General features: G+C 47.0%; 1 protein-coding gene across 1 annotated transcript in view; it reads right to left on the minus strand.

Annotated features, from left to right (window-relative positions):
• LOC139268174 (BMP/retinoic acid-inducible neural-specific protein 3-like) overlaps positions 1-20,311 on the minus strand; it is a 219,815-nt gene that overhangs the window by 95,321 nt on the left and 104,183 nt on the right. The window contains exons 2-3 of the mRNA XM_070886225.1: positions 9,676-9,866; positions 5,184-5,362 (exon numbers count right to left, since the gene is read on the minus strand). Of these exons, the coding sequence (XP_070742326.1) occupies positions 5,184-5,362; positions 9,676-9,866 (370 nt within the window). The remainder of the gene's footprint in view (positions 1-5,183; positions 5,363-9,675; positions 9,867-20,311) is intronic.

The raw sequence follows: 20,311 nt of genomic DNA on the forward strand, positions 1-20,311 counted from the left end.
TCCAAGCTTCTGACCACCATCACGACGCACAAGGGATTATTTATCTACAACAGGTGCCCGTTTGGCATTCATTCGGCAGCGGCTATCTTTCAGCGAAACATGGAAAGCTTGCTCAAATCCATCCCTGGAACAGTCATATTCCAAGACGATATCCTTATAACGGATCGAGACACCGAGGAACACCTCCGCAACCTGGAGGAGCTGCTACGCCGATTGGATCGGGTAGACTTGCGGCTGAAAAAGGCCAAGTGCTTGTTTTTGGCCCCAAAGGTCAAGTTCCTGGGCAGGAGAATTGCCGCAGACGGGATCCGGCCCACTGAATCAAAAACTGAGGCGATTCGCCAGGCGCCCAAGCCCAGTAACACGTCGGAGTTGCTATCATTCCTGGGACTTTTGAACTATTTTAGGAACTTTCTGCCGAACTTAAGCACATTGTTGGAGCTGTTACATATGCTCCTCTGTAAAGGTTGTGAATGGTTTTGGGGGGATTGTCAAGACAGGGCTTTCAATAAGGTGAAGAACCTGCTGTGTTCCAACAAACTGTTGACTTTGTATGACCCCTGTAAAACACTGTTTTAACATGCGATGCATCATCCTACGGGGTTTGGTGTGTATTGCAGCAGGGCAACGATGACGGCCGACTCCAACCGGTGGCTTATGCCTCCAGGTCGCTCTCCCAGGCAGAGCGTGGATACGGCATGGTTGAGAAGGAGGCACTCGTGTGTGTATACAGTATGAAAAAGATGCACCAGTACCTTTTCGGTAGACAGTTCGAGCTCGAGACGGACCACAAGCTGTTAACATCCCTGTTGTCCGACAGCAATGCTGTCAACGCTAACGCATCAGCTCGCATACAGCGATGGGCCTCACGCTGGCTACGTATGACTACACCATACGGCACCAGCCAGGCACCGAAAATTGCGCTTAAGCACTCAGCAGGCTCCCATTGGCCACCACCAAGGGGGCGTCAGAGCACAGCGGCGAGATGGTCATGGCCGTTGAGGCTTTTGACACTGCGGGCTCCCTTATCACAGCCCGACAGATCAAACTCTGGACCAACAGGGACCCCCTCCGATCCATGATAAAGAAATGTGTCCTGACTGGGAATTGGGCGCCCGTACACAGGGCGTGCCCCGAGGAAGTCAGGCTGTTTCAGAGACGGATGGATGAACTCTCCATTCAAGCCGACTGCCTGTTATGGGGCAGCCGGGTAGTCATGCCCCAGAAAGGAAGGGAAGAGTTCATCAGGGAACTCCACAGTGAGCACCCTGGCATGGTGATAATGAAGGCCATTGCCCGGTCACATGTATGGTGGCCGGGGATTGACTCAGACCTGGAACACTGGGTTTGCAGATGCACGACGTGTGCCCAGCTGGGCAATGCCCCCAGCGAGGCTCCACTCAGCCCATGGCCCTTGCCCACCAGGCCATGGTCATGTATTCACGTAGACTATGCGGGCCCGTTCATGGGGAAATATTCCTGATCATAGCCGATGCATATTCGAAGTGGATCGAGTGCATCATATTGAACTTGTGCACGACATCCATCACTGTGGAGAGTCTGCTTACGGTTTTCGCGACCCACTGCCTGCCAGACATCCTGGTCAGCGACAATGGCCTGTGTTTTACCAGCCATGAATTCCAGGAGTTTATGTCGGGCGATGGGATCAAGCACGTCCGGACAGTGCCGTTCAAGCCGGCTTCCAATGCCCAGGCGGAATGGGCTGTCTAAGTCATAAAGCAGGGCATGCTACGCATCTAAGGACCCTCCCTTTAGTACCGCCTATTGCGCCTCCTGCTGGCCTACAGGTCCCGGCCGCAGTCACTCACGGGAGTCCCGCCAGCGGAACTCCTCATGAAACGCACGCTCAAGATGCGGCTGTCCCTCATTTACCCAGACCTGGCAGACATTGTTGAGGGCAAGAGCCAATCCAAAACCGAGCTCCATGATCGAGGCTCAAGGGGGGGGTGTATAGAAATAGATGACTCGATATTTGTTCTTAACCATGCTTTGGGACCCAAATGGCTTGAGGGCACCGTAATTGGCAAAGAAGGAAACAGGATCATGGTGGTCAGACTAAACAATGGGCAGATATGCCGCAAGTATGAACCAAGTAAAGACAAGGTTCAGCATAGACACGGAGGAACCGGAAAAAGAGCATGATGAGATAGCACCCACACCACTGCCAGTGTACGAGCAACAAAGATAGCCCTCAACATGCACAGTCCCTGAGGCCAGCCCAGACAGGCCGGAATCACCTCAAGTGTCAGAGACGCGTGGTGAGACTCAGCCACCAGAGCCACAACTGCGGTGCTCCACGAGAGAGCGTCGACCACCCGATAGACTTAACCTCTGAAACTAAAAGACTCAAGGGGGGAGGTGATGTCATGTATTTCACCATCTTGCAATGACAATAGTTATGTAACTGTAACTCATGCACACTGTACCTGTACCCTTGAAATGCACACCCTGACCACAGGGGGTGAGCTTGCGGGAGACACTCCTCACCTGGGTTTCCAGGTATAAAAGGGGAGGTCCCACCCAGGGTCAGCACTCCTTTGTCCTGGGAATAAAGTGAAGGTCACAGAGTGACCGTGTCTGATACAAACTCACACGTGGCATGTATATAACAAGGGGCAGAAACGCTACAATAATGTACTGGTTTGCTCCGTCAAGGAGGGCATTGATGAGCTGCTTGATACAGCAGGCATTGCAGATTGGTCGATATGGGTGATGCTCCCTGGAGCAGCCTCGTTTTCGCGGCGGCAAAAAGATTAAGGGCAGTGGTGACTTTAGCAGGCACTGGAAAAGCCTGGCCCCCTGATCCAGCAGGCATCAGGTCCTTGCTGCAAGAGGCTGCATCGGTCAGCAACAGCCAGCCTGGGGAAGCGCAGCCTGCTCATGCACTGCTGCTCAGAAATATCCAAATATCCAAGAAAGTGTCAGCCTATGGACCCTGTGGGCTGGGTGAGGCCTCCTACAAGCAGCCATCCTCACCGTCTTCTCACAAGCCCCAACTCGTCCTGGTTGTCCATCCAAAGAGTGAAGCAAAAGCAACACTCGTGATAAGCAGTGAGTTGTTTAGGAGGGTGGGTAAGGGGACAATAAAACAAATGGAAGCTCAGAATTGCTTTGGAAATGGTTGTAGGTACTGAGTGCCTGCAGGTATGTATCACTTTAAATGCAGCTTCCAGTTGTGTCAGTTTGTGAAGTCAATGCCGATAAGCCTTGTTGAGTAAGCTTTGTTGAGCCGCTGAATGGGACTTCTGATGAGTTCAAATTGCATCAGGGTCCATATAATGTCACCGGATCCCTATTTGAATTTACTCATCGCACAACTGCCTTGTTCCGACAGACAGCAGTCGAGTACAAATGGTGGTCAGTGAGCTTCTGCCGGCAATGGGTCAGTAAGGTGGTTTGCCCGATTTTAATCTTGTACCCGCACTGTTCCTGCCTGCTGGGCTGGGTTAAAATTGGGGCTTCTGTTTACTAAATAATATTTGGACTTTGTGGCCTTGAGGTGACATGGCTTCATCTCAGCAGCAGAATATTACCTACTGTTTTACATGGCATAACATGGTACAATATGGTATATCATGCTATTACATGGTATAACATGATATATCATGCTATAACATGGTACACCATGGTATATAATGTTATAACATGGTACAACATGTTATATCATAGTACAACATGCGATAACATGATATATCATGTTGTAACATGGTACATGGTATAGCATGCTATACCATGGTACAATATGGTATATCATGTTATAACATGGCACAACATGTTATATCATTGTACAACATGCTACAACATGCTATATCATGCTATAATATGGTACAACATGCTATATCATGCTATAACATGGAACAACATAGCTGTCGGTATAAAACAGTCTATCATCCAACTTACCATGAGCAAGGCCTTGGTAAATCTATTGTCATTTTTCAAATGTTGAGGCTAAAGCCACTTCTCTCAATATAATCAAGCTTACATGCTAAATCATGTCAGATTGCATTAGAATGGAACCATCTGCCTCTCAGAATGAAAATTGATCGCGACAGAAAATATTCCAGCCCTTTCAGGACTAACAGATCTTTACTGAATTCAGAATCAATTCTCTGTTCTGAAATGTAAGAACCGCTAAACCAGTTGCCTTCAACTCGCAAGTTGTCATGGGTGGGGGCTGGGTGCTGTGAGGAGCTGGAGGAGATGGGTGGGAGATGGGTGGGGGGTGGGTGCTGTGAGGAGCTGGAGGAGATGGGTGGGGGATGGGTGCTGTGAGGAGCTGGAGGAGATGGGTGGGAGATGGGTGGGGGGGTGGGTGCTGTGAGGAGCTGGAGGAGATGGGTGGGAGATGGGTGGGGGGTGGGTGCTGTGAGGAGCTGGAGGAGATGGGTGGGGGGTGGGTGCTGTGAGGAGCTGGAGGAGATGGGTGGGAGATGGGTGGGGGGTGGGTGCTGTGAGGAGCTGGAGGAGATGGGTGGGGGAGGGTGCTGTGAGGAGCTGGGTGTGACAGTGGGGGATGGGTGCTGTCAGGAGCTGGAGGAGATGGGTGGGAGATGACTGGGGGATGAGTGCTGTGAGGAGCTGGGGGGTGACAGGTGGGGGATGGGTGCTGTGAGCAGCTGGGGTGACAGGTGGGGGATGGGTGAGGGATGGGTGCTGTGAGGAGCTGGGGGTGACAGGTGGGCGGGTGGGTGCTGTGAGGAGCTGGTTGTGATGGGTGGGGGATGAGTGCGTGAGGCACATTCAGTAACTAAGCAAACAGTGCACATTGGGCAGAGGAAGGAGCATTGGCATTTGTATAGTGAATTGAAATTTGTGAAGGATCATGGGAGTGAGTGAAGGAGGATACATTAGTATTTGTGCAGAGAACATTTCCAGTATTCAAGGCAGAGTGGGTGGATGAGTGGAGGAGTTGACAATGGTTGTGGAAGGAAGATGTTGGTTAGGATGGGGATGAGAGTAATAAAGGATGAACGGTATGTCTTGTGGAGAAAAGGGAAAGGGTTCTATGAAGGACAGAACCCCTATGGAGCTTGCGTAATGTGGTCTTTCGGTCTATGAAATAACAGTGTGTCCAAATTGATAACACGTTGTGTGAACTGTGGGGAAGGGATAAGGATGGTAAAGGGAAAACACTGTGGAATTTTCAAAGTCGGAATGATTACCTTGATTGCTGAAGATGCAATTTGGATCTCATGGAGTTTGCGTAATGTGGTCTCTCGGTCTATGAAATAGGAGGCAGCCAGCTGGTGAAGTGTGTCCAAACTGATAGCAGAATTGTTAAGGAGGTCAGTGTTCTTATTCAACTTCTGTTTGTCCACGAAAATAGTCAACGATTCTTCCCCTGCACAGAGAGAAAATGATTAGCAGTCAGAGTGTAACTTTGCTTGGCTGATGAGATGCAGACAGTTGGGTGATTTTATAAGACAGGAGGGTAATAGTTCATTGATGTTTTATCTCAGGAATCCGAATTAAAATTGTTCCAAGGCAGAAAGGAATAATGGATTAGCTCTCTCAAAGAAATTGGATGAGGGGGCGGTGGGGGGGCGGGGGGAGGGGTCACTCTCTATCTTTCGTTCTCTGTCTCCGTTCTCACAAGTATTCACTCAAACTACTGGAACTCCAAGTTTCTGGTTAACTAAAAGTAAAACTAGCATTACCTGTGGTTGGTTCTACTGCTTGGAATAGAGGCGTTTACATTCACTTTTTTGCCTCTGTTCAACAATACCACCAGGATTGAACACTGGAAACCATAACCTAACCTGGGAGAGAACTGATATTGAGGATAGTGAAATGCAGAGTATACGTTACTAAAGTCCAGATCTAGCATAGGTGCTCTAGCCAAAACTTAAATCTTTTTTCTCATCACACACTGATGGATCTCCTGCAGATCTCCAGCATTTTCTGATTTGATGTCACCTTTCCAGTGTTTGCAATTTGCTTCTTTAGTAGGTTGCTGCTTTGTCAGATAGAATTTCTTCAGACACGGCCTCCTTCCCTGAAATGTTACAAGCACCTTCCGATTTCTCACCCTTCTGGCACTTGCAACTCCCTTCGATAATTTTGGATGGGTTACTGCGAAGTGGTGGAATGATCAATTGGGGTGACCTCAGATATGTGCTTTGTTTTCTCTCTCCCTAGGAGACTGGGTGACTCCCAGTGGGACTTCCACTTCTCACCCCTTTTCAGAGGCTGGTGGGGCAGAGGGGGTGGTGCAGGGTGGGTGACATATTCCGTAATTGTGACTGCCGCATCTTACTCCAACTGCTGTCTGTTGAGATTGGTGCCTCAAAAGATTCAGTATCATTACTTCTGTACTCCCCATCTCCTCACATGCACATTTCACCTGCTGCTATTGTAGACACTTAGCTCTCTACATTTGTGCTGAAAAAGACAATTGCCTTTTTTATTGAAATATTAAAAATAGGGAATGCAAAGAAGTTCCATTCTCCCTTCCACCAGTGAACACTATCCATGGCGATAATTAAGACTGCCAGTCTGGGTTTCTATCATGACTGAATGTATGTGGAATTAAAGTACGATATTTATTTTATATTTGGTGAGTGTGGGGAGGAGCACAGGGAGAGGGAGTGCACTCTTAGTTCAGATAAGGTTGAGTAGAGAGCTTACATTATGATAGTCAGATAACATAATGATTTGGATAGAAGGAGGATAAGAGCCTCATATCTGAGGGAGTTGGGGGAAGGCCTCTCGGCCCACAGATTTGGATCAAAGAGGGGAATATTTTTGATTAGGCTAGCTTGAATTGAACAGTGGTTCAGATGACGTGCTTAGATAACAGCAGTCTATTAAGAAGCAACTACACTATAGTGCTCTGCCCAATTTAAAGGGGCAATGTATTTTTTGGATTAGAATTGCTGATATCTTGGGCCCAAGTTTTGGGCCGCGCCTAAAATGGTGCAGCCCAGACCTGGATGCCCGTTTTTCGCGCCACAAAGTGCGGCTAAAAAAAACTTACCTATTCTCCGGCTCCCTGCAGGTCCTCTGGAGCTCGGCGCGGCGCAGCACGAGCTGTGGGGGGCGGAGCCAGGTCCCTGCGCTGAAAACAGTGCTGGGGGGGCGCGCATGTGCAGTAGCTCCAGGCGCCCAAAACTGTGGGAGGGGCCCGAAGCACGCAGCCCCTAGCCCTGGCCGAATGGCCTCACTGGGGCTGCGTGGATAAGGCTCCTCCCACCCGGCCGGACCTGACCCAACCCCCGCTCTCCCCCCGCCCCCCCCCCGGCGACTCGACGTCTGCTTCCCCCCCGGCAACATGACCCCCACCCCCCCCCCCCCGCGGCCCGACCCAGCCTCCGCGACTCTTCCCCCTGCCCCCCTCCCCGGACCTCCGCGACTCTCCCCCACGGACCTCCGCGACTCTCCCCCCCACCCCCCCCGACCTCCGCGACTCTCCCACCCCGACCTCCGCGACTCCCCCACCGGACCTCCGAGTCTCTTCCCCCACCCCTCCCAGACCTCCGCGACCCCCCCACCTCCCCCCGAGACCCGACGTCACCTACCTGTAAATCCAGCCCGAAGTCTTGGGCCCAGCCGTTCAGCCTCCTTCTCTCCCTCCCCACACCCCCCCTCCCTCCCTCCCCGCCTTCCCCTCTCTCCCTCCCTCCTCTCTCCTTCCCTCCCTCCTCTCTCCTTCCCTCGCTCCCTCCTCTCTCCTTTCCTCCCTCCCTCCTCGCTCCTTCCTTCCTTCCCTCCCTCCCTCCTCCCTCCTTCCCTCCCTCCTTCCCTCCCTCCTTCCCTCCCTCCTCTCTCCACTCTCCTTCCCTCCCTCCCTCCTTCCCTCCCTCCCTCCCTCATTCCCTCCCTCCCCTCTCTCCTCTCTCCTTCCCTCCCTCCATCCTCTCTCCCTTCTCCCCCTCTCCCCTCCTCCTCCCCCCCTTCTCCTCCCCCCTCCTCTCCTCCTCCCACCCCCTTCCACCCACCCCCCCTCCTCCTTCCCCCACCCCCACACCCCCCTCCCCCACCCCCCTCACTCCGCTCCTCCTCCCCATCCCCCTTCTCCCCCACCCCCTCTTCTTCCCCTCCCCTCACCCCCCTTCTCCCCCTCCTCCCCTTCTCCCCTTCTCCCTCCCACCCCCCTTCTCCCCCTCCCCCTTCCACCCCCCTTCTCCCCCTCCCCTCGCTGTCAGAAACACAGGCAGAGAGTGAGAGACACACACAGACAGACAGAGAGATAGCGACACTGATAGAGACACACTGGGGGGGGGCATCCCAGCACGCTGTTGGAGGACTCCCGGTGCTGCAGTCGGTAAGTAGAAAATGTTTTATTTATTGATTTTTAAATTTTTTTTGATTGATTTATTGGTTGATTTATTGATGTATTTATCATTTATTATTGATGATGGCTCTTTATTTGTAAAACTGAAGTGTTTAATGTTTGTAAACTTCCCTTTAAACCGCCCCCCCCTTTCCCTATGCCTAATTTGTAACCCACGCCTGATTTTCTAAAGTGTAGACAAGGTTTTTTCGAACGTACAAAAATCTTCACTTACTCCATTCTAAGTTAGTTTGGAGTAAGTTTTCACTGCCTAAACTTTGAAAACAGGCGTAAGTGGCCGGACACGTCCCCTTTTGAAAAAAAAATTCTGTTCCAAAGTGAAACTGTTCTAACTGACTAGAACTGGAGCAAACTAAATACCGAGAATTCAAATTTCTAAGATATTCCATTCTAAACCAGTTGCTCCAAAAAAACAGGAGCAACTCAGGCCGAAACTTGGCCCCATTGATTCTACCACAAAATACCAATTAGAAAACAATTATCCACTATAAATTAATAACTTTTCCTCATGTGGGTGGGGATAAGGAGATCAGAGAAAGATAGGTTCAATATTTACTGGGGCAGTGTTTTGGAGTGAGGAGAGGAGTTATGATCAGGAAACCCAGAAGTGCAGGTTTCCCTTAATGCCATGGAGTTTACCACCACAGCTTGTGTGATTCGTTTTTTCCAGGTTCCTCGCCCGAATGCCAGCCTGATTGACAGAATTGGTGGCCTGTCGGACGGGGAAGGCTCGGGAAAAGGTTGTAGACGAGGAGCTGTTAAGTTTGGTGGTGGTTGCAGGGGGAGGTGGGGCCGGGCGAGGGGGATGGCGGAAGAGATCACAGGGTGGTGGGGTGAGGGGTGATCGCTGGGAGTCGGGGGTTGGGGGAGGGGGCGGTTGGGATATTTCAATAACTGGTTTATGGAGTTAGAGCTCTCTGTTACAACTCTTGTGTTATGCTGTTGTGTATCTGAAGACTGGACAGAAAAGTTGAACTTTGGATTGTAGGGGACACAAGACCCACTGATAGGAGTGATTGAACACTGAACCCGAGAGAATATCTTGTGTAAAACTGTACCAATTGTCAACAATTATTGGTAATTAAATAATAATAGGCAACTCAGATTCAGGTCTCCTGTTGAGGAAAAGCTGAGGTTCCAGAGATAATCTTAGGAGCAGGAGTTATCAAAAATGCACAGTGGAAGTGGAAGAGCACAATGGATCAAAAAGTCATGGGAATAAGAATAGGAAGTAACCTTCCCAAATATTATATACTATAAAGTAGCAAGGTATAGGTCCTCAGTACAACATACGCGAATGGTTGGATTTGTTCACTATTTAAGTGTGGGAATATTTTGAATTGGGTGTTGCGGTGCTTTACCTCCAAGCGTTCCAGATAACAAGAAGTGTGTGCCATACTTCTTGATCAGGTTATCGATTATTTGCTGTGGACTTGGCCTCCGACCCAACAAACGGATATTTCGGATAAACTCTGGAGCTAGAGGCAAATCGGAGCCCAAAAAGTCTCTTCTTTCCACTGCCAGATTATTCACCTTCCATCGACCAAACTCTCTGTCAATAGAAAAAACACACATTGCAAAAGTGAATAAACCAATCAATTGTGCACAGGAGAGACTGCCCATAACAAAACAGTGCAATGCTCAACCGTCATGTTGTATCGAGGTGTCTTGCTCAATAGATGTGCACATGTAGCAACCATATCTGATAGTTTTGGGGAAAATTATTTTAATAACAATGGATGACCACACAAAGTGGCAATGAGTTGCACATGGGTGAGATCCTACCCCCTTTCCCCCACCCCCACCCCCCAGTGTGCCATGGCCCAATTTAGTGATTGAAGCAATGGTATTTCCAGTGGTATAGTCCTGAATATTTCTTCCACATTTCATTATGTTACAGAAAATGCTGGAAATATTCAGCAGGTCAGACAGCATCTGTGGAGAGAGAAACAGTTAATGTGTCAGAACTGTTCTGATGAAGGATTATCGACCTGAAAGTTTAACTCTGTTTCTCACTCCACAGATGCTGCCTGGCCTGCTGAGTATTTCCAGCGTTTTCTGTTTTTATTTCAGATTTCCAGCATCTGCAGTAATTTGCTTTTGCATCATCATGTTACTTTCTGTTCTAACCCAAATTGTTCCGTTGAAACTTATTTGAAGAGAATGTTTGTGGCATAAATATTCTAAATCTATATCACACAGCAGCCAAATTACTATTCACATTACCTCCAGCTGCACTGGAACCAAACCACTGAGGAATACACTGCTGACACATTATTTTTACCACTTTATTCAATTTAACATTTCTTAATTCTTCACTGTATTTATTGTTATCATGTGGCAAAACAAAGCACATTGCGAAGACTGTTGGGGTATGTCTGTAGACCACAACTTTGTTGCTTGTGAGTTAACAGGTCTACCCATTTCTTATCAGGCGTTATGACACTTTCAAACTTACAATTCAGATTGAAGTTGAAAAGGTCTAAAACAGTGGAGATAAATAACAGAGGAGGGCGTATTTCATCGGGAATAGAGTGGGCAATGTCGTTAAAAGAGAAGGAAATGCATTTTGTTAGGGTTGGAGCGAGGAAATTCTATAACAGAAGGGACTATGTCTGCAATGAGAATGGAGCTGAGAATATCAATAAAAAGGGGAGATGTGCTTGCAATCAGAAACAGAGCTTGAGGGCTCTGTAACAGAAACAAATAATGCTGCAATTAGGAATGAATTGGGTGGGGTTCTCACTGGAAGGCCGGGATGTTTCCAGCACGGAGAGGCCGGGTTTGGAGGCAGGTCTGCTGTCAAAATGTAAAAGATTGACAGGGGGGTGGGATCCCACTCTGAACACGCCTCCTTGTAAATTTCCCAAGTGCTGGCTCTGCCTGCGCTTTGCAGACCCGGCACTAAGCGACGGATCAGCAATTGGAATAATTACGAAGTTGATTAAAGATATTTAAGCAGCATTTCACCAGCTACTAACCATTTCTCCAACTTTTTCAGGGGGTTCCCATGGCTCGGGAATCACGTCAAGTAAGTACGTCGGGTTTTCAGTGACTCTCCATTGCTCTGGATATGTGACAGCAGCAAACGTGGTATAAAAGTTACCATTTCATAGAAACATAGAAACATAGAAACATTCGGCCCTTCTAGCCTGCACCGCCATTCAATGAGTTCATGGCTGAACATTCAACTTCGGTACCCCATTCCTGCTTTCTCGCCATACGCCATAATGTTAGAAACTGGAGCCTTTTGGATGGGTAATAAAGGCCTCAAGTTTCCACACACGGAAAAACAGGTGCCCCTCCGAGCTGGGCGCCCGTTTTTCACGCCGAAAACGGCGCCTGAATAAAAACGCGCTATTCTCGAGTGCTTTGCAGCTCGATGTCAGCTTGGCGCGGCGCCCAGGGGGCGGAGTCTACCACTCGCGCCGATTTTGTAAGTAGGAGGGGGCGGGTACCATTTAAATGAGTTTTTTTCGTGCCGGCAACCCTGTGCATGCGCGTCGGAGCATTCACGCACGCGCAGTGTGAAGGAAACATTGGCACTCGGCCATTTTTGTAGTTCTTTGTAGCTGTTCAATTTTTAACATTTTTTAATAAAACCACATTGCCCTTCCATGATCAGCACTGAGGCTTCTTGTAGCAGTGAGAAGGCTGCAGGAAGCCTCAGAAGTTGAGGCAGCCGTTTCCCGACGGGCCCGACCGATGACAGGGGGGGCCTCCCCCCCGCTGTCGTCGGGAATGGCTGCCTCAACTTCTGAGGCTCCCTGCAGCCTTCTCACTGCCTCCCCCCCGCTGCCGTCGGGAACGGCTGCCTCCTCACTGCCTCCTCTCCTCCTGCCTCCCCCCGACTGCCGTCGGGAACGGCTGCCTCCTCACTGCCTCCTCCCCCCCCTGCCGTCGGGAACAGCTACCTCAACTTGTGAGGCTTCCTGCAGCATTCTCCCTGCCTGAAGCACTTTCACACAGGTAGGAACATGGTTTATTTAATCTTTTCTTTGCTTATAAATTTTTATTCAGGTTGGAATTATTTGCATAATATTTGTATAAGTATAACTAAGGATTTATTGTAGAATGTAATGACTTCCCTCCCACCCACCCACATCGTTCTGGACGCCTAATTTGTAACCTGCGCCTGATTTTTTAATGTGTAGACAAGGTTTTTTCAGGCCTACAAAAATCTTCACTTGCTCCATTCTAAGTTAGTTTGGAGTACGTTTTCACTGTGGAAACTTTCAAATCAGACGTCAGTGGCCGGACATGCCCCCTTTTGAAAAAAAAAATTCTGTTCGAAAGTGAAACCGTTCTACATGACTAGAACTGCAGAAAACTGAAATGTGGAGAATTGCGATTTCTAAGATACTCCGTTCTCCACCAGTTGCTCCTAAAAATCAGGAGCAAATCATGTGGAAACTTGGGGCCACACTTTCCAGCTTTAGGAAGGTTGGAAGTGTTTGGAGTATACTCTCTATCCATTGCCATCTCCTTGGAACAACCTCTCTCACCATTGACAGATCACTTCTATCATCTCAACTTCAGCTGCCATCTATTCCACCAGCATTGGTTCCCTTGAAAAAATCTCATCTTGGTCCTCAGAATCCCACCACCAACATCACCAGGCACACCAACAGCACCGACAACATCACCAACCTTCTCCATAATCAGCTGATACTGCAGAAGACACAGGGCATCAGCACATGATTACATTGCTGCCCGGGAGATCAGGGGTGGCCTCACAATGGCCAGATTGACTTCACTTGATGCTGTACACCCTGGCTGCCACATGATGCACCAGGTTGGCACCATACCAGCAACATAAGCCATTCCGTTCACACTTATCACCATTGCGGGGGTACCGTTATGTCTTACCATTCACTACAACTCACTAAGCCACTTCCAAAGGAGCACACATATCTGTCCAAGAAGGAAAAGTGTTCAAAATAAAGATTTTAATGTTTGACAACACTTTAACAGAAACTTTACATGAACATTGGTTATAAGAGCCAAGTGCTTATCCTTGTGTGTTGTTAGTTGGTATGATTGGACAAGGATGAGGATGCGTGTGAGTGGTGGATAGTGAGATGGGGAAGTGATAATGTAGATAGAGAGAGAGGGAAGTAAGTTGGCGTGAGTAAGGATGTGCAGAAGTAGGGTAGGGAAGGCAGAGTGATCGGGGTCTGATGAGTGGCACAGAAGGATGAGGTTGAGTGTGGCTTTGCAGGAATGTTTTGTGATCTACTGAGATCATTGAAAGGTTTGCACCACTGCACCCAGGTCCTCCTGATGACATTCCTGCTTGTGCCCTCCTGTACAATGTACAATCAGGCTGCTTTCATCTCCTGGAGAGGTCTCTTCCGCCCATTAGAAGGGAAGAGAACCTCCCTGCGTGCTGTGACTCCCTCCATAAGCATACGGAGGGAGTCTTGGGAGAGCCTGGGTGCAGCCGTGCACCTCTGTGCAGTGCGTGTCAGTGTTTACAGCACCTCAATGCTGTAGAACACTGGGTGCACAAATGTCAAAATGAATGTGGGCATGGTCCCTTTAAGGAAACCGGCTGATGACGTGTCATTAAATGACGTCATCAGTCTCGCTTCCTTTTAATTGGTCGGGAACCTCGCAAGGCGGCCTTAACAAGCCCAATCCTCATAAAATCATTGCAACAAAGTGGTAACTACTTAGATGTTCAGAAATGTGAGACTTATGAAGATAATTCAGCCTTATGGAATGAATGACAAATTAGATAATTGCATTGAAAACTGGTTTAGTGATAGAACGTGGAAGGTGATTGCAAATGGCAAAAATTTTGGTCCAAGGGAAGTATCTGGTTGAGTTATGCAGGGCTCCCTATTGCTCACATTAGTGTAGAGTGTGTTTTGCATGTATTATAACATTTGCTGATGGAGATACAAAGTTGCATAAACAAAGACTGATTATATAAAAAGGGATCTCAGTCAATAGAACGAATGCAATAAGAAGCGATAGCTAGAATCCACTGAGCAACTCAATTCATTGGACAGCCAGTGACTCTTCAACTCAGCCACAACCTTCCTGATGAGCTGTCCATCAAGTCACAACTTTTTGCAGACACATCAACACACGTCTACCGCCCCAATGACACGCACAAGCCCTCAACCCACTTAAGTTGTTTCTTCTGTCAAGCACATTAGGTTTTGCGTCTGAATATTGATAAAGCCTTGAGTGAATATTGACCGAATTGTACCGTGGATTGAAAATTTGTGTTCCCTTCAGCTCCAACAAGGACATGTCAATAAATTAGTTGAGATTGACAGACTATAAAGTTGCTTACCAACCTTCATTCACATGAGTATGGCAATAGAGTTTGATTTGCTGACTTCATTCCCTTAAAAGGTCAGAGTGGTTTGTTTATTTAGATTTAATTATGAGTACTTTTCTTTGCTTATAAATTTTTATTCAGGTTGGAATTATTTGTATAATATTTGTATAAGTATAACTAAGGATTTATTGTAGAACGTAATGACTTCCCTCCCACTCCCCCCCGCCCCCCACCTCGTTCCGGACGCCTAATTCTCCATTGTGTAAATGATTCACTGGGGATTGAAAAAACATACAAAAGGCGCAAGTTAGTCGGCATGATGTTTGGGGCTCACAGCTGCATGAAATTTTTAAATATTGCTGAATTTTGGCAAAGTACATAGGAAAAAGAGTGGGCCATTCAACCTCTTTGGCTTGTCCTCTATCATCATTATACGCGGTCCCTCGAAATGAGGATGACTTGCTTCCACGCCAAAAAGAGGATGAGTTCACAGTTGTTTAAATAAAGGACCCGAACTACATCCTGAAGAGTGGAAACATAGAAACATAGGAAATAGGTGCAGGAATAGGCCATTCAGCCCTTCGAGCCTGCACTACCATTCAATATGATCATGGCTGATCATGCAACTTCAGTACCCCATTCCTGCTTTCTCTCCATGACCCCTGATCCCTTTAGCCATAAGGGCCACATCTAACTCCCTTTTGAATATATCCAATGAACTGGACTCAACAACTTTCTGTGGCAGAGAATTCCACAGGTTCATAATTCGCTGGGTGAAAAAGTTTCTCCTCTTCTCGGTCCTATATGGCTTACCCCTTATCCTTAGACTGTGACCCCTGGTTGTGGACTTCCCCAACATCGGGAACGTTCTTCCTTCATCTAACCTGTCCAATCCTGTCAGAATGTTATCTGCTTCTATGAGATCCCCTCTCATTCTTCTAAATTCCAGTGAATATAAGCCTAGTCGATCCAGTCTTTCTTCATATGTCAGTCCTGCCATCCCGGAAATCAGTCTGGTGAACATTCACTGCACTTCCTCAATAGCAAGAATGTCCTTCCTCAGATTAGGAGACCAAAATTTCACACAATACTCAAGGTGTGGTCTCACCAAGGCCCTGTACAACTGCAGCAAGACCTCCCTGCTCCTATACTCAAATCCTTTTGCTATGAAGGCCAACATGCCATTTGCTCTCTTAACTGCCTGCATTACTTGCATGCCTACTTTCAATGACTGATGTACCATGCCACTCAGGTCTCGTCGCACCTCCCCTTTTACTAATCTGTCACCATTCAGATAATAATCTGCCTTCCTGGTTTTGCCACCACAGTGGATAACCTCACACTTATCAACATTATACTGTATCTGCCATGCATTTGCCCACTCACCTAACCTGTCCAAGTCACCCTGCAGCCTCTTAGCATCCTGCTCACAGCTTACACTGCCACCCAGCTTAGTGTCATCTGCAAACTTGGAGATATTACATTCAATTATTTCATCTAAATCATTAATATATATTGTAAATAGCTGGGGTCCCAGCACTGAACCCTGCGGTACCCCACTAGTCACTCCCTGCCATTCTGAAAAGGACCCGTTTATTCCCACTCTTTGCTTCCTGTCTGCCAACCAGTTCTCTATCCACGTCAATACATTACCCCCAATCCCATGTGCCTTAATTTTGCACACTAATCTCTTGTGTGGGACCTTGTCAAAAGCCTTTTGAAAGTCCAAATAAACCACATCCACTGGTTCTCCCTTGTCCACTCTTCCAATTACATCCTCAAAAAATTCTATAAGATTTGTCAAGCATGATTTCCCTTTCTTAAATCCATGCTGACTTGGACCGATCCTGTCACTGCTTTCCAAATGCGCTGCTGTTGCATCTTTAATAATTGATTCCAGCATTTTCTCCACTACCGATGTCAGGCTAATCGGTCTATAATTCCCTGTTTTTTCTCTCCCTCCTTTTTTAAAAAGTGGGGTTGCATTAGCTACCCTCCAATCCATAGGTACTGATCCAGAGTCCATGGAATGTTAGAAAATGACCACTAATCCACCAATGCATCCACTATTTCTAGGGTTACTTCCTTAAGTACTCTGAGATGCAGACTATCAGGCCCTGGGGATTTATCAGCCTTCAATCCCATTAATTTCCCTAACACCATTTCCTGACTAATGAGGATTTCTCTCAGTTCCTCTTTCACGCTAGACCCTCGGTCCCCTAATATTTTCAGGAGGTTATTCGTGCCTTCCTTAGTGCAGACAGAACCAAAGTATTTGTTCAATTGGTCTGCCATTTCCTTGTTCCCGATTATGAATTCACCTGATTCAAACTGCAAGGGACCTACATTAGTCTTCACTATCTTTTTCTCTTCTTTTGTGCGTGGATTTTTTTTAACGTGTGGTGGCTGTTGCACACCAGCCAGCACACGGGCTTGACAGAGCTAGGTCTTGCTTCAGTAGCAAGGATTACCCAATGGCTTGTCCTGCCATTCATTTAGATCATCGCTAATCTGTATCTTAATCCTATTTACCTGCCTTTAATCCATATCCCTTGATACTGCCAAACAAAAGTCTATCTATCCCAATCTAGAAAATTGCAATTGTTCCAGCATGCACAGACTTTTGGGAGAGAGTTCCAGATTTCCACTACCTTCTGTGTGATCTCACACCTAAATGGAAGAGCTCTAATTTTAAGTTTATGCCTTCTTGATCTGGATTCCCCCCACCCCCCCCACCCCGCCGCCCCACCAGTGGAAATAGTGTCTCTGTATCCCCATCAAAGCTTTTTAATCATATTAAATCGCTTCATTATTTTATTTCTATGTCAAGGGGTTAACAGAAGCGTTGGTTTTAATATCCAAGAGGTTGAAATACCATTGGAGTTCTCTGGAGGGGTCGTTGCTTGAACCATTTGAGGGGGCCTCAAAAACGGGTCTGGTTTGAGCATAAATAAAATTTTGCGCAGAAGAAAACAGATTGAATTTGCCAATCAGAAACAGAATTTTGGTCATAAAACTAACAAAGACCCATGCACGCCATCCAAAGCTGTCCTGTTGAAGAGTAATCAAAATCCTTTGGAATGATTCACTTATGCATACTTTTAGTATTTGCTGCATTTGTTGTGTTTCAAAGTATAATTTAATCCTAAAAAAAGATTTGAGATGGCTTAGCCTGTAGATTTCTGGTATGTTTGGCAGTATGCACCATTTTAAGAGCCTCTGATTGCGCAGTGTGAAACTACTTTTAAGTCCAGTGAAGAAGTTGGTTCACTTGAGATAATCATTAGCCCCTCAGATACGCACTTCTGCGGGGGAAATGCACAGGAAACGTGCAGCTCCTGGATCATGGGAGACAAGTAACACTTACAGGAACAGCTGTTAGAGACCACTGAGAGTAGATGGTGTTATATGGAAAAAGAACAAGATTCTAACTTCTCCAATTATAAACATTCGCCCCTCAGCTTCATAGTCACCCATGAGCTACACTTTGGCAAAGAAGAAGGGATGGTGGCTTGAACAGATGGAAGAGTAGTTATCCTTCTATAAACGCAGCCCTATTTTCATCATCAACAACTCCAGTGTTCTACAAAGTCCAAACCCTCTCATTGATGTAATATTGTAGCCCTCTTGGGAGACAATTGTTGGGTAGGTCAGTGTAATGTATTTACAAAATGGTTTCTTTGCTTAAGAATTCATAGCCACACATTGCTAGTGAGAACTAGTTGGTTTATTAGCAAAGGTTTCAGAGTCACACTGCACATTACCAGTTTATCCGCCAGGCTCACAACCACCTGCCTCATCGTGGATCCCCTGAACCCAAATTTTATTGAGTCTTGTGAACATCATGTGACTGACTAAACCACTCATAACTCACAGCTCTACAACTATTTTGGTAGAACATAAAATCAAGTGCCCCTTTTGGCAAGAGCACTAGAACCCACAAATTAGCAACTAAAACTTTAATGGAAACTTTACATGGTCAAATTATATTTGGTTGCCAAGGGTGATGGTACACTCTAGTCCCTCCGGTGCCCACCTCTCGCGGAAGGCCACGAGTGTACCAGTGGACACCACGTGCTCCATCTCCAGGGACACCCTGGCGCGAACGTAATCGCGGAAGAGAGGCAGACAGCCGGGCTGAACGGCTCCCTCAACTGCCCGCTGCCAGGACCTGTTAATGGCCACCTTGGTCAACAGCTCTATAAACCTGCAAGCTTACTCACAGGTGCATATATTACTGTTGGCAAGTAGCCTATGACTCTTGGAAGGAGTTCATTGGTTGGTAGCACAATGTCTGACAGGAAAATCCCTCCCCGTGCCTCCCTACTCAATTCACTCTCCAACAAACTGTCTTACGTTGCACCTTTTCACTTGAACCATTCAAATTCTGATTGCTCCGTGGATTACATGATTATTTACTCAAAAATAAAGAGACCTTTGAGGAACGACCACAAGAATGGGACACATTCGAGGTACAGGTTCCATTGTAGAAATGTATTTTCCTCCCTTTGCCAAAACTGCCAGTGTGAATATAATGTTGCATTCTTAATTTCTGCTCACTTCCACCTTTGTACGAAAAGAAGTGAATGGAGGAAGACAGTCCTTTACATATTACATGCGTCATTGCAGCAACACTGCTCCAAGGCCCTCCAGATAAACAGATGGATTTTTATTGCAGCTTGCAGAGTGGAGGAAAAGAGGATGTGACAATTTTCACCCAAATTCTCAAAAATAATTAAGTGCTAAGCATGAACCCAATGACTAACCCACTGCGCATCTTAATACACATTGCTTGGTGATGCAGAGCTTGCAGGCACTTTCCTTCCACAACCTACGTGCAGCAGATAGTACTGAGTGGTGCGCAAGAAGCAAATTATGTTATATTAACCTAAATTAGTAAAATACAAAATTGCTAATAGGCTTCAAGATGCTGCCCAGTTCCGAGTTCAAACTTCCCTTGAAATGGTCTATGAATAAATCCCTGAAATGAGTTCATACCCTTAGCCCAGAAAAATAATATGGGGCAATATTAGCCTGCAGGCAATAAGCACACACTGAATCACTAGGCTTTTTCAGATAGACTTGAAAGTTGCTGTAATTATGAGTTTGGGAGCCAAATCTTGTACAATGCTATGAATATTCAATATGTTAATTGCATTCTGCTCTGGGCTACTTTATAACTAGTTGTTTTATGTTTAATATTCCCACTCTCGGGATGAAATGAAGTGATTGGACATTGATGTGGTTCTAATGGTTGCTCCAGAAGACTTATGAGACGTAAGCGCGTGTGATAACGGGCACCTGTTCATCTTTGAAATGGTCTACCGTCCTGAAAAGTTCTTGGGGATAGACGTTGCACTTTTCTGGCTATCTGGATGTACGATGTGTCAGCCTTACCGAACGCTGGAACGTCGCTCATTTTTTGGATCGCGATTTTCCACTCGGCGATAGGCCAGCGATGTAAAAGGTCAGCAATTCAGCAATGTGACATTCGCCCAACGAACGGCCAGCGATGTGGAAGGCAAAAGCTTCCCTAGTAACGGCCTTCTGCACGTGTGATTTTTTTTTTTCTTGGTGACAGATTTTCCTGCGTTTTGTGAGGTCAGGGGTCATCCACACATGCGCAGAAGGTACAGGGAGGGGCAGAGAGAGAGAAAGAGGAGATACCGAGAAGGCAGTGAATTCGAAGAGAGAAGAGAAAG

Source organism: Pristiophorus japonicus, chromosome 8, assembly GCF_044704955.1.
Source record: "Pristiophorus japonicus isolate sPriJap1 chromosome 8, sPriJap1.hap1, whole genome shotgun sequence".
Taxonomy (NCBI): domain Eukaryota; kingdom Metazoa; phylum Chordata; class Chondrichthyes; family Pristiophoridae; genus Pristiophorus; species Pristiophorus japonicus.